Source organism: Plecotus auritus, assembly GCF_963455305.1.
Source record: "Plecotus auritus genome assembly, chromosome: X".
In the NCBI taxonomy this organism is placed as follows: domain Eukaryota; kingdom Metazoa; phylum Chordata; class Mammalia; order Chiroptera; family Vespertilionidae; genus Plecotus; species Plecotus auritus.
In genome coordinates, this window is record NC_137784.1 from 87,188,927 (window position 1) to 87,202,457 (window position 13,531).

At 45.9% G+C, this 13,531-nt stretch overlaps 1 protein-coding gene across 4 annotated transcripts in view; it reads left to right on the plus strand.

The window, feature by feature from the left end:
* The first annotated feature begins 355 nt into the window (after positions 1-355).
* The window catches only part of TMEM164 (transmembrane protein 164), a 326,422-nt gene continuing 313,246 nt past the window's right edge, over positions 356-13,531 (plus strand). For 2 of the 4 annotated variants that reach the window (XM_080652987.1, XM_080652986.1), the window contains exons 1-2: positions 601-707; positions 1,394-2,062. In XM_080652987.1, the coding sequence (XP_080509113.1) occupies positions 1,673-2,062 (390 nt within the window). In that variant the 5' untranslated portion in view covers positions 601-707; positions 1,394-1,672. Of the gene's footprint in view, positions 390-536; positions 708-1,393; positions 2,063-13,531 lie in introns of those variants that run through there. The other 2 variants (XM_080652989.1, XM_080652988.1) reach the window with 2 other exon arrangements.

The window sequence follows — 13,531 nt, forward strand, 5'->3', positions numbered from 1 at the left end:
AGCTGCCATCCTGGTCCTGCACTATCCTAGGGCAAAAAGGAGGAGACTCCAGGAGGAGAAGGCCAGACCCAGCCAACACCCCAAAGGAAAGCTGGCCCAGCTACTCAGCACTAGACTTCAGCCCCTGGAGAACTTAAGGAGGGCTGGCTAAGTGCCTACTAAGTACCCGGAGCAAAAAGACGTGCCTGGGAGACGCTAGTCGCAGGATGTGGAGTCAGTCAAAAGGCTTCACAGAAGGAGGCGCCTTCAGCACCCTTTGGGGAAGGAAGGTGGATGTGCCCGCGTGCAGGCTCGAAGAGTGCAGAATACGAGGCAGGCCCAGGAAGGAGGGGAAGGAGGCGGAGATTGAGCCCGGAGGAAGAAGAGGGGAGGGAGAGCCAAGAAGCAAGGTGGGAGGTGTGACTGGGGGTGGCGGTGGCGGGTGCGAGGGGGCTCGAAGAGGGAAGGAGGCGAGGCGGGTAGTCGTGGCCAGCGAGCGTGGAGGACTGGGGGGCGCGAGGCTGAGCAGTACCGGAGGAGGCAGTGGCGGCGAGGGGGAGGAGAGAGAGGGGAAGAAGGAGGAAGCGAGCGCAGCGGCTGCAGGGGGAGGAAGACGGGAGGAGGAGCCGTGCGCGGCGGCTGCGGCCGCCCGGGAAGCCGAGCGCCGGGGCGCAGGGAGCTCGTGAGCCAAGAGGTGGCCCGAGCCGGGGCCGCGGGCCGAGCTGCCGGTGAGTGGAGCCCCAAGGGTGGGAGGCGCGGGAAGATGCGGCGCCTGGTTGGAGGGAGGGGGCCGGCAGTAGCCCAGCCCCTGGCCGGCCCGGCCTCCCTCCTACCTCTCTCCCTCCCTCCCTCTTTCCCTGCCGGCTTCCTCCCGCCGCTGCCCGCGCGAAGGGGGCTGGTCCCGGGCGGGCCGCGGGCTGGGGGAGGTGCTGCCCGGAGGGCGGGAGCCGGGGGTGGAGTTGGGGGCTTGGGGGTGTACCCGGGGGCGGGTGGCTGGACCCGGAGGGTTCTAAATTGGCCGGAGGGACCCGACCGCGGCGAAGTTGATAGCTGGGGGCAGAGAAGGCCACGCGGTTGCCCGAGTAAGCGATCCCCAGTGGCGAGTGTGTGAAAGGAGGAGTCCGGCGTCCCTGCCATCCCTGTCGCCCTCCCTGCCTGCCCGGCCCCGCTAGCTCCTCTCCTGGCCTCCGCGTGTTCCTCGCTCTCACCCCCATCACCCCCTGGTTCGCTCCCGAGGCACTGCTGGGTTCCCTCGGCCCTGAACCTCTCGGCCTCTGACTTCCCCTGACCCCTGCTTGCTTCGCCGCTGCCCGGGTTCCCCTTTTCTTCCCTCGCTAGTTACCCTTCCCCGCTTCGTAATTCCTGATGCAATTGCCTCTTTGAGACCTTTTTTTTTTCCTCTCCTTCCTTTTAGATTGGCCAACGGCTCGTTTCAACCCTGCCTCGTTGGTGGCCACTGGAGAAGCGCGGGGGGCTCCCCAGACAGCCGTGGGGACAAGTTAGAGCCAGCACTTTACCCCGGGCCTCGCGTGTAGCTTCCCCTCCCCTGCTCTCGGTGCCCCCGTGTCTGGAGGGAGTGCTGGTGTGGGTGTGTGCCCTCCGTACATGTCCCACCGCCCGGGCAACTCTCTGGGCTTGTGTTCCATCTCACTCTTGCTTCCTGCACGGTGGTCGAGGGGAGCCACTTTGCATCATGTCCCGGTATAGCTACCAAACTCTTCTGGACTGGCTCTATGGGGGCGTGGACCCCAGCTTTGCAGGCAATGGGGGCCCCGACTGTGCTGCCTTCCTCTCTTGGCAGCAGCGGCTGCTGGAAAGTGTGGTGGTCCTGACCCTGGCCCTGTTGGAGATCCTGGTGGCCCTGCGGCACATCCTGAGGCAGACGAAGGAGGACGGTAGGGGTGGCCATGGCTGCCAGCCAGAGCAGGTGACCCAGCGGCCAGAGGAAGGCAAGGAGAGCCTGAGCAAGAATCTGCTCTTAGTAGCCCTGTGCCTGACCTTCGGGGTGGAGGTGGGCTTTAAGTTCGCCACCAAGACTGTCATCTACCTGCTCAACCCCTGTCACCTGGTCACCATGATGCATGTGAGTTTGTTGACTTTTTCCTGGGCAGCCTTAGTGATAAGAGTCATTAGTGTGCTCAGGACACTTGGCAGTGTACAGCACCTCATCCCTTCGGGGAGTGGGACCTTTAAAAATGATTTTCCAAAGATCTGTTTTTGTGCATATTTCAGATTGGCTTTCTTTCTTCACCTTTGCACAATGCATCAGCCTCACAGTGTGGGGAAAGAACATAGCACCAGAGCCGGCTGGCACTCAGACTGGCCCTCCCAGCCCTGCTGGGGCCTTTCACAAGCAGGAAGTCCAGCCCCAGCCAGGTGCCCTTTCTGAATCACATCTGGAGACCTGGCCCAGCCCCCATGCTCTCTGTCACAGTTAATCCCCAGAGGCCTGAGGACATTCTTTACTGGAGGTGGTCAAATAAGGTTCCCTTTCTCTACTAGGGTACTTTGGGGAAATACTTTTATGGGTTTCCCTTAATTATTCTTTCATTTGGGAGTTTGTACTCTTAGGGTGATGTCTGCTTTTGAATTCTGAGGGTTTGGAGCAGCACCAAGCTCCTACTAAGTGCTCTCTGAAACAGGCCCCAGGCTGACTCGTCAACATTGGGCTGGTGGTTTCTATCCTGGTGAAAGGGTATTTAATTTTTTGCAGACCTCTTTAATTTATCATTCTTATCCTATGTGCTGTGGTCATGGTCCAGGGGCACTCAGAGGGCTGATTTCTTTACCTCCCATTAGCCATATTAAGAAAAACAAACTGTATTAAAAAGGAAAGTGTCAGATACATAAAAATAATCTGAATGAAGACCAAGAGTGAGACTTTCTTTCTGTACTCAGCCTGTGTGAAGAGATGTTATAAAGACTATAAAATCATGGAGGATAAGGAAGAGGAGAAAGGGAAACAAATCTTTTGTAAATTTCAGGATGTGGAAAACTTGGTGTGTTTTATTCAGAAATAGTTTTGAAACCTGTCATTAGAATCTTTATTACATTTGTATTTGTAGGTTATTCTCAGCAGACTTGTGACAGCCCTATGTAGGGCAGGAGGTTAAGATTATTATCTCCATTTTACTGGCTTGTTGGGTGCCTAGGGATAGGGTGGTCACTTGCCTGCAGCCAAAAGATGAATTATCTTCCGGTTGGTTGGTCTTTGGGATGGCAAGCTGGCAGTGAAATAAGGCAGTCTCTGTGGGGAGGCTGAGGCTGATCAGCATGACAATGCCTACTTGAGGCTCACAAGCTTGTTACCTCTTTATTCTAGAGCTCCTTGATTGCAGGTTCTTGGCCTCAGTTTTCCTATCTGTAAAATGTGGTAAATGGTCTCAAGCCCTTCTCATTTTGCAGGTGTGGCAAAGAGATGCACATAGCTTTGTAATAAAGAGGCTGTTATTGATTGGGTGGCTCTCATTACTGAGCAGAGCTGGAGGGGGCAACATTTTTTTTTTATTATAAGAAAAAGCTTCTTGGGAAGTGATGCTATTCACAGGAAGCCCAGGGCTCTCCCAGCTAGACCTTCTGTGTAAATTTGAGCCAGTCCTCTTTCTTTTTTTTTCATGAATGGCCTGTTTGTTAATGAGAGGAAACAAAGCATCTCAGCCATTGCTGCATGAGGCTCTTGGGACAGGAGTGCTTTTTTTGGATGGCAGGTGGTGAGGATCAGAGGGCACCTCTTTCACAAAAGGGTCTTGAGGCCTCTGGCAGCCACATATCTAGAAGGTCAACAAAGGACTAAATTCAGCCCGACTGGGGCTGCTGTTGGTGTGATGATGTCAAACCTGGCAGTACCATGGTTTTTAGTGGAAAGGTTTTTAGAGGCTTTTAGAAGACTCTGGAGACTTAGTTCTGGCATTAATTAGTTGTGTGACTGGGGAGAGTACTCTTCCTGGACCTTAGTTTGCCCATCTGCAAAATGAGACAGAATTTTTACTCCCTAGCTGTCGACAGCCTATGTTCTGTGGTCCTTTTCTCCATTAAGCAGTGGCTGGGGATGCAACAGATAACTATTCTAGAAATGCTTTTGCCCTTCATGGTTGGAAAAAGGATACTAAGTCAGATGGACTTGTTCATCTTTTGCTGCTACCTCTGTCTCCTCAGTAAAGTCAACCTGACCCGGTCACCCTTGGGGATATGTATAGATGATGATGGCACTTAGAGCTGGTTGCTGCAGAGAGATGGATGTTTGGGGGAGTATGGACTGATTCCTGTCACCTGTGCATTTTCTATTGCCCTGGGCTTAGCTCAAGCTCTGAACAGAGTCATGCTGAGGAAGACTTGAGCCCACACTGGAGTAGACTCCTCTGTCCTTTACTCCTAAGTCACTGCTTTGTGTCATTTAAATAATAACTTCTGGCCTACCAGGGGACCTAGTCTTTGATGACTCCAATGTTCCATACTCTACCTATGGCTCTTCCTGGAAAGCATGAATGTGTGGATTTTAAAAACTTTATTTAAGTCCTTAAAAAAAATTCACAACAGATGGTTGGAAATAGTTTGCTGACTTGGTTGCAGCAATGATTAATGATATAAGTATGGTTAATATTACCTTACATTTATCTAGCACTTCACTGTTTATTTTAAGGCCCTTTCACATAACTTGTTTTATTTAGGGTTATGATGAAATAACTTGGACCTGGAGAAAGAGATTTTAAAATGTTTCCTGTGACTGTGTATACTCCAAAGGGGAGAGGATGAGTACAAAGCAATACTTTGGCAAATGAATTAGCTGAATTAAGCTATATTTTGGCAGTAAATTATATGGAGTTCAAAGGTCATGATTAGGGAGGGGAGACATTAGCTGAAATAAAAGGGAGAGCTTAGCAGAAACATTTCTGATGTTTCTCACAACAGGATGACTAAATTTTGGCTTTATAGAAAGACCTTGTTCCTCAGTGAGTGCAAGTTTGTCTATAACTAGGATGGTATTACTTTAGGCCAGTAAATAGAAGAGTTAGAGAGAAGTTGATTAGTCACCTCATCTCCCGTTTTGCAATCTGTAAAATATGTATTCCCAAGACCTCGTTACACAGATCCTCCTCTTGGCCACATTGCCAGCTTTAGAATTATAAGGAAGGACAGTTTTTGTGCTTGAGTTCTGGTCTTGATTAATACTCCTGGTGTCAAGTTTCTTTTTGGTCTTGTCTGATTTCTCAAAGGCCCTGGGACTGTGGACTGATAGAGGTTTATATGATTGAAGCAGCACCATCTCACATCTAAATTCAAGCCAGAGATGTCTGAGGGTTCTCAGGATCAGCAAAGCAGCGCCATCGTTAAACTCCTTGCTGAATATCAGTGACATTTACCAGTTACACCAATAAGTATTTCTTCAAGCATAGCTAGTCCCCTTGTGCATATTATTTTGGCAGGTGTGGGTGACAGGAAATGAATTTACCGAGTGATTATGCTGTTTACTAAAAATCACCCAGCCACATTAGTGGCAGAGGTGGCTTAGGAACTGAGCTGCCACAGTGGCAAGCTGGCTTTAGCAGGAAGAGATTCTCTTAGCTATTTAAACCCCCAAACCTACAATTTCTCAGCAGAAGGTTTAAAATGTCCTTGATTGATTGTATCTGTAAAGACCAGTTGTCCTAAATTAATGGCCCTTTATTTCCCTTGCATAAGTTTATTGTCTTTGCTTTAGAAACTTAACAGAAAGATCTGATTTGGAATGTCTTGTCTAATTGTCCAATTGCTGTTGGTTCTGTATGTGTCTCTGTCAACATCTCCTGATGGGGCACTGAACTTAGTGAGGCACAGTAAATGCCATTTAGTCCTCGGTGTTGTGTGTTCATAAGGCAAGCTGGATCCAGGCTGGACATTTGGCAAATAATTGATGCTATCATCCCCATAGCCCCAAGGCACTGTTTTTTAGCCAGTAATACTGAGTGCACCCCATTCTTTTTTAGAGTTGCCATTTGCTATTTAATTTCATGTCTTCTTTACAATATATTAGAAGTCTGATTTCCTCCAAATATAGTTTACCTGCTTTTGGTTCACCATTTGATTTGCTTACTTCTTCCTCCTTGCTGGAAGTGTAGAATGGCACATACTCAAAACAGTTCTGAGCTTTTTTGTGGCAACTTTGGGAATTAGCTGAATATACTCCAGTGTGTTCCATTTGCTCTGTGATGAATTTGTTTTACAGAAAACCTGATGGATTTGAGAACTAGCTTCCCCACCCCACTCCTTGACTTCAGACCAGCTATACCTCCCCATCCCCATCTGCTGTCTAGAGCGCTGATAAGGGCTCCTGCTTGGAATTGACATCGGATGGGTAATGGGTACAATGAGGGATCCAGCCATCTGCTGATAGCTTATCAGATGGACTGTGTCCTGTGCCATCAGTCTAGGGGGACACAAGAGGATGTTGTTTATATGGGCCTCAGCAGTGAGGCATAACATTGCTTTTTAGTTTGTTTTATTTTCTCCCCCATGGAAATTTGCAGAGAATTTTTCCATCTTTCATTGTTACAGTCTTTTGGGGGCATCCATTATAAAGAGAAATGGTGTGCATTGGTGGATTAAACAGCCCACAGACAGCCCTGGGATTTAAAATTATGATGCTAGTTCAGCTCATGGCTTGCTAGGGAACCTGGACAAATTATTTAACCCTTTCCTATCTCTATCTTCTCCATGAAATGGGCTCCAAGCAAACAAAGCATTTTAATCCTCTGAATAGCTATGTGGTCACTTAAACAGAGAAACTGGGCAAAACTGATCAAAGCTGGCAGATGCCCAATGTATTTTTACCTCTGACTAAGAAACTGACACACCTCAATTCCTTTTCATCTTTGATAGCCATTAGAATCCATTCCTTTAATCCTTTCTGTCGCTTTTCTCTGGATCCTGGCTTGTGCCTGCATACCCTTCTAATGCACAGTCTATAAAACTGGATGCTGAAACTTACTAGAGGCCCAGCCCACAGCTAGTAAGAGGAAAGATGTACTTGCCAGCCTTTGCTCGCCTTGCACCTGTTAGTACAATCCATCATGGGGCTTGCTTTTGAGTTACAGTATGTTGCTGGCTCCTATTCAGGGGGTAATCCTCAGGGTCCCTGAATTTTTGTTCCTTTGCCATAAAATGGCACCTTTGTCATCCTCATCATGGGCTTTGTCATGTGTTCCTCCCCTCCATAGATACTCTTCTGAGGATTCTCCTCTATGAAACTTTTCAAATGACCTTGACCCGACTCTAGTTATTCTAGTTATTTTAGTAACACCATTTTTCTTCCTTTCTGAACTCTCTGAACATTCCTTAGCCTATTTGATTCTTTAAAGTATACCTTTGTATACGTTAGGTAATTTTGTAAGTGTTTGGCTGAGTTGCTTGTGGTTTTTTTTTGTATACATGTAGGTGATTCTGTAAGTATCTGGCTGAGTTGCTTGTTTTTGCACATTTGTTTAGTCTCTACCATTAGCAGGAATACTTTTTTTTTTTTTAACCGAAAGGAATAGTGCTTCTTTTTCTTTGTAATTCCCTGCAGAGCTTAATACAATATATACATGCACATTAATTGTTTAATGTGTGCCTGGAAAATGCTGACGGACTGACAGAGCTGATTTGATAATTCCCTGTTTTCTTTTCCCTCTGGTGGCCCTGTTTGTTCTCCTGAGGTCTCATGGGCATGGTTCCTATGTCTCCTTGTGCCATTAGGAAAATATCCTGTCTGTTTGTGTTTTTTTTAAAAATAACCAGAGGAGAGAGGCACTTTCGGCTCCAGCTCACACATCTTTTTGTTGAATTTCCATCACAAAGAGCTGGTTATTAGAACTGCAGCCCTTTTTCTGCCTGAAGTATACATTCCCTTTCATCCCAATGAGGAAATTATGCTGTTGTATCTTGGTATTAATCCCCTGGTAGATATCTGGACAATACTTACTTTCTCTTTGTCCTTTTAAATATCATATAAATTTTTAAAAATTCTTATTAGGCTAGTGACTTACTTCCCATCTTTTTCCTCTTCTGTATTTTTCAGTGGGTAGCTCGTTGTCATCATGCCTCATTAAAATACCCTCTGCAAGAACAGCCAAGTTTCTCAACTTCTCCTGGTTTTTCATGTCTTTTTTAATGTTATTTTTTTTAGCTTTATTGAGGTATACTTGACAAAGGAAATTGTGAGATATTTATTTTTTTATAAATAAATATAAATCAGAGAGGAAGGGAGAGGGAGTGAGAAATAGAAACATCAATGATGAGAGAGAATAATTTATCAACTGCCTCCGCCACGCCCCACACTGGGTATCGAGCCTGCAACCTGGGCATGTGCCCTGACTGGGAATCGAGCCATAACCTCATGGTTCATAGGTCGATGATCACCACTGAACCATGCCAGTCAAGCAATTGTGAGATATTTAAAGGGTACAGCATGATGATTTGTTATAGGTACACGTTGTAAAAGGATCCCCCCACCCCCATCGATTTTTAACACATGAATGGTCTTTCTTATTGCTTGTTAAATTGAGAGTTTTTTGTCTCAGGTGCTCCTCTTTTGCCAGTAACTGGCTGAGTGGACATGAAGAACTATGGGTGTGGAGAGCAGTGATTCTTGAACTTTCTCTGTGAAAGATCCCCTTGGAAGCTTGTTATAATGCAGAGGCCTGGCTCTCTACACAGAGTCTGAGTAGGTGTAGGTCAAGGATGGGGATCTACATTTATTACAAACTCCCGAGTAATTCTGATGCTGATAAACCTTGGACCCCACTTTGAGAGACAAGTTAGTGTATAAAGTTTTATGTGGGAAGTTGGTTCAAAAGCTCATCCTGTTTGGCATGATTGCCCCGTGGGAAGGGCATTTAGTCTTCTGGTAGAACCTCAGTGTTTATATAGGTGATAAATAATGTGACTGAAATGCGAGGTTTCAGTTGGGACCCCAAGTTATTGTGAGGTGGCTTTACAGTTCCAGTAGCTTGTTTGGTGACTGGTATTATGTCAATGGAGTATTTCAGCCAGGCATTCCAGTCCTTCAGCACCTCCCAGTCCTTCTACATTCCCTCCCTTCCTTTAAGCCTCTAAGATCTTCAGGAACTAACAATAGGAAATATTGACACATGGTTATTGCATGCTAACTTAACTGTTTGCAGAACTCTTAAATAGACATTGGAATTTATTCATTCTTGTATTCATTCAGCAAACATTTATCCAGTGCTATTATGTATCAAACATTGTGTCAGGCACTGGAGATTCAAAGATAAATAAGAAACATTCTTTGTCCTCGTGTTGTTCACAGTTTAGATGAGACAGGGAAGAAAAGAGATCAACTAAATTGCAACACAACATGTACAGCAACAGTTTTGAACAAAGCATAGAGGACAGAGGGTCTTTTTTCCCTAGTGCAAGTATAAGGAAATCTTCCTAGAGGAGGTGACATTTTAGCTGGGTCACAAAAGAGACAAATTAGTTCCATGAGAGGGGAGATCCTGTGTGTCTTGTTTTCTATTCTAGTGCCTCTAACAGGGCCAGGCTTATAGTAGGTGTTCAATGAACATGTCTGAATGAATGAGTAGGAGTTTGTTGGATGTTGCAGGAAGGAGCAGAATTCAAGGCATAGGAAATGATATGTAAAAAGGCACAGAGGAAAAAAAAAGGCACAGAGTTATTTTGTTTTTCACAGGAAAATGTCTCAACTGTAACCTGGAGTCATTTGAATATTATAATCAGGGCCAGAGTTCTTATTTTTCCCTTGACAAACCAAGTAAAAATGTAGAAATGCTCTGTCATTTCTGGACTGTTAATAAGACAACTGCAGTTGCCCATGAATCTTTGATATAAGGACTTGTGAGATAGTGTTCTCTGTGTTGTCCCAAGGAAGGTTCACACTATCAAGGACAGACACACAGATCATTGATGAGAGGGGGCAGACATTAAATACAGAAAATGAAATAGCAGGCATCCCACCTGTGACCAGAAAATGATATTTTTCCTTTTTTTATTGATTAAGGTATTACATATGTGTCCCCCATTGCCCCCCCACCCCACTCCTATGTTCATAGCAGCACAATTTACAATAGCGAAGATTTGGAAACAGCCTAAGTGCCCATCAGCAGATGAGTGGGTTAGAAAACTGTGGTACATCTACACAATGGAATACTACACTGCTATAAAAAGAAAGGAACTCCTACCATTTGCAACAGCATGGATGGAGCTGGAGAGCGTTAGGCTAAGTGAAATAAGTCAGTCAGAGAAAGATAAATATCACATGACCTCACTCATTTGCAGATCATAATGAACAACAGAAAATGATTTTTAATGGCTCATGGAATGGTTGGTGCCCCCACTAAAGTCTACAGCAGAACTAATAGAATGTGATGCTATCCTTTCTTTTTCCTTTTCCTTCTTCCCTGCTTCCAAGTCTCCTCCCCCACCCACTGCATGCAAATCTGCCTCCTTGTAGAGTACTCCAAGCTCCAAAACAATCTCTTCTGCAATTCAAAATTCCCATTCCACAGATAAGGTGATATCCAAGACAGAACTAGGAAGAAAGCAGTTCCATTTTAGAGATTTATACTGAAGTGTGAGTGGCCCTTAGACTCAACTGAATGTGGGGCAGAGGATGAATTTCAAAAAGGGCCTTGTTACCCTGACTTGATCCAAATGGTGAGGTATGTCCCGATGTATTTGAGCAGTGGCCAATGTTTGTGAGCAGTTCCTTGCCCCATTTTTGGTCTCTTCCCCACCCTGCCCCACCCAGAGAACTGGGGTTATCAGTGTCTTGCTACCCTCCTTGCTGACCCTCCTGGGTAAGTCTGCACCTAAGGTGCTTGGGTGCAGCAGTTATGTTTGAAAGCTTGGAGAAGACTCCTCTTCTGGGTTGCAGTCCTCTTTGTTTACTCTGCCAGCTAAACAGGGCATGGCTTGCATATCTGGCAGTGCATGGTGTGTCAAGGGACTTAGACCTGCTGCCAGCCTGAGCTCCTGCAGGGGGAGGGTTTGGGGGATCTCTTGGTTGGCTGTGGTTCCTTTCCAGTAGCTGCTGGAGGAAATGCCAGAGGGAAGAAGGGATGAGTCTTGTCCTGGGCTGGGTGGTTCTTAGGGAAGGGAATGGATGGCATGAGCTAGGAGGTTAGAGAGGATTGGCCTGTCTGGCAGAAACAGTTCAAGTTATGCCCTGTGGGCAGGTGTTTAGGTGGGTAGAAGAGGGATAAGCAAGATTATCTGGAGGAGAAAGTAAGCATGAGCCCGTTCCAGTTTCATCCTTATGTCTTCAGTCTCCCTATCTCCATCACATACCAGTGTTGTCATAAACTCAGGGTGTATTTTGCCTGTGAATTGAATCGCCTTTGCCAGTCGACCAGCTGTGTTTGCATAAAGACTCTGGCTGACTGTGCTCTGGCTGTTGCTAGCAAAAAAGACATTTCATTCAGGTGCTGATTAAATAAGGCGCAGAGCCGGATTGCACATTAAGGCCTTTAACTGGGGCTCTGGGAGCTTTGGGTAAACACTTATTAGATGTTCTGGGCAGAGCATTAGCAGACACTGCTGGAAATGAGGTACTTTTTTCAGAAATCAGGTTGAGGGGAAAAGGAGGTGATGAGAGACTTTTAGAGTCTTGAATCTCTTCCTAGATTAATCAGATCCGAGTTGCTGGCAGGTACACAGAATGGCTAAACAGGCTTCCTCATTGGCATTGACTTGACAAATTCTCGCTGGGACACTGTAGGTTCAGATTGGGACACAGCAGGGAGTGTGACTAAGTAGAGTAGGAGAAAAGCCTCCTTTTCCTAATGAAAGTTCAGTTTAATGGATTGAACTTTTGGACCATATTCCCTGAGTTTGTTATTGAGCTTCATCACCACATGATTTTAGGCATGTCACTTAACAGCTCTCAACCTCAATTTCACTCATCTGTAAAATGTCAATAATAATAGTACCCACCTAACAGGGTTGTTGTAAGGATTAAATAAAATAAATCAAGCGTGTAGCAGAAGGTCTGGCTCACTGTGAGCACTCAACAGATGTCAGCAGTTTTTCATAGTACTACTACTACTACTACACATTTTAAGGCAGTAGTGACACACTGGATAAGAGTACAGACACTAGGAAGGGAAAGGCCTGGGTTCAAATCCTACTACTGGCTGTGTAACCCTGGGCAACTTACTTAACCTCTCTAAGCCTAAGTTTCCATAATTGTAAAATGGAATAATAATCATACCTATCCTGAAGGACTGTTGTGAGGATTAAATTAAAAATACTAAGAAAGCACTTTAGATAGTATCTGGCACATAGTAAACATTCAATAAATTTTAGCTGTGATGATGGTGATAATGATGATGACCATCATCAGTATTATGGTGATGGCTGCTGCTGTGAGCTTGGGTGCTTGATGTTGGTTTAAGATAATAGGGACTAGTACAGGAAGGCAGCTTTAAGAACCTCACCTGAGAAAAGCTGCCCTGGCATCTTTGTTTCATGCAGTGGGCAAAAATGTTGGTTCTATGAAGTTGGCACCCAAGTAATCTCTATAGGGCAGGGCGGCTTGGCTGTTTGAGACCTAAGGACAGTTTTGTGAGTAATTTGAAAGTCACTTTAAATTGCACAGTCCTAGCTGAAGTATTTGGGGGATGGCTCTCACTGGTGGAAGGTTGGCTTTCCAGGGACCTCTTGGCTTAATTATTGCTGCTTTTCATCAATGGACCGGCTCCATGGTGCAAGCTATCTTGAGATTGGTAACCTAGGAAACCAGTGAGCCCATGACAGAAGTATGAAATGAGTGGTTTGGGGGTGTGTGGGCAGAGACAGTTACGTGGATTTATTTTTTACATTTTCATTATATTACACTTGCTTTAGGGGAGTGCAACTTCCTCAAGTGCCACCTGTTACCAGAGTTAGGTAATTATTAGAGAAGGGCTGCTCCCAGAGCTCCTAGGACAGTGGTCGGCAAACTCATTAGTCAACAGAGCCAAATATCAGCAGTACAACGATTGAAATTTCTTTTGAGAGCCAAATTTTTAAACTTAAACTTCTTCTAACACCACTTCTTCAAAATAGACTCGCCCAGGCCGTGGTATTTTGTGGAAGAGCCACACTCAAGGGGCCAAAGAGCCGCATGTGGCTCGAGAGCCGCAGTTTGCCGACCACTGTCCTAGGCGAAAGGAGGGTTTTAAGTACACCAGTATCTGCGCTGAAGGAGAAGCACAGTGGTGGAAAATGTGCTCCTCGAGAGAGATTCCAGTGTGCTTTGACTTACACATCAGCAAATGGACAGAAAACAATTATTCTTATGTCTCCAGGATATGGGAAATCTCTCATTTTCAAGACCATCTCCTCTCTTTCAGAGTTGACCTAATCCACCAGGCACTAGAGGAAGGCCCCCTTTATGTGCAGCCTCCCAGGGCTGAGGCCTTGTCAAGTGGGGCCCTGAGTGTCCCTTCCCACCAACGCCATTGCAAGGCCTCTGTGCATATTCCCAAGCATTGTGAATAAATCCGCAATTCCTTAGTCTCGAAGTTGAGAGAAATGAGAAGACTAAGGTCATGTTTTCTGTAATGATTCTGGTTCC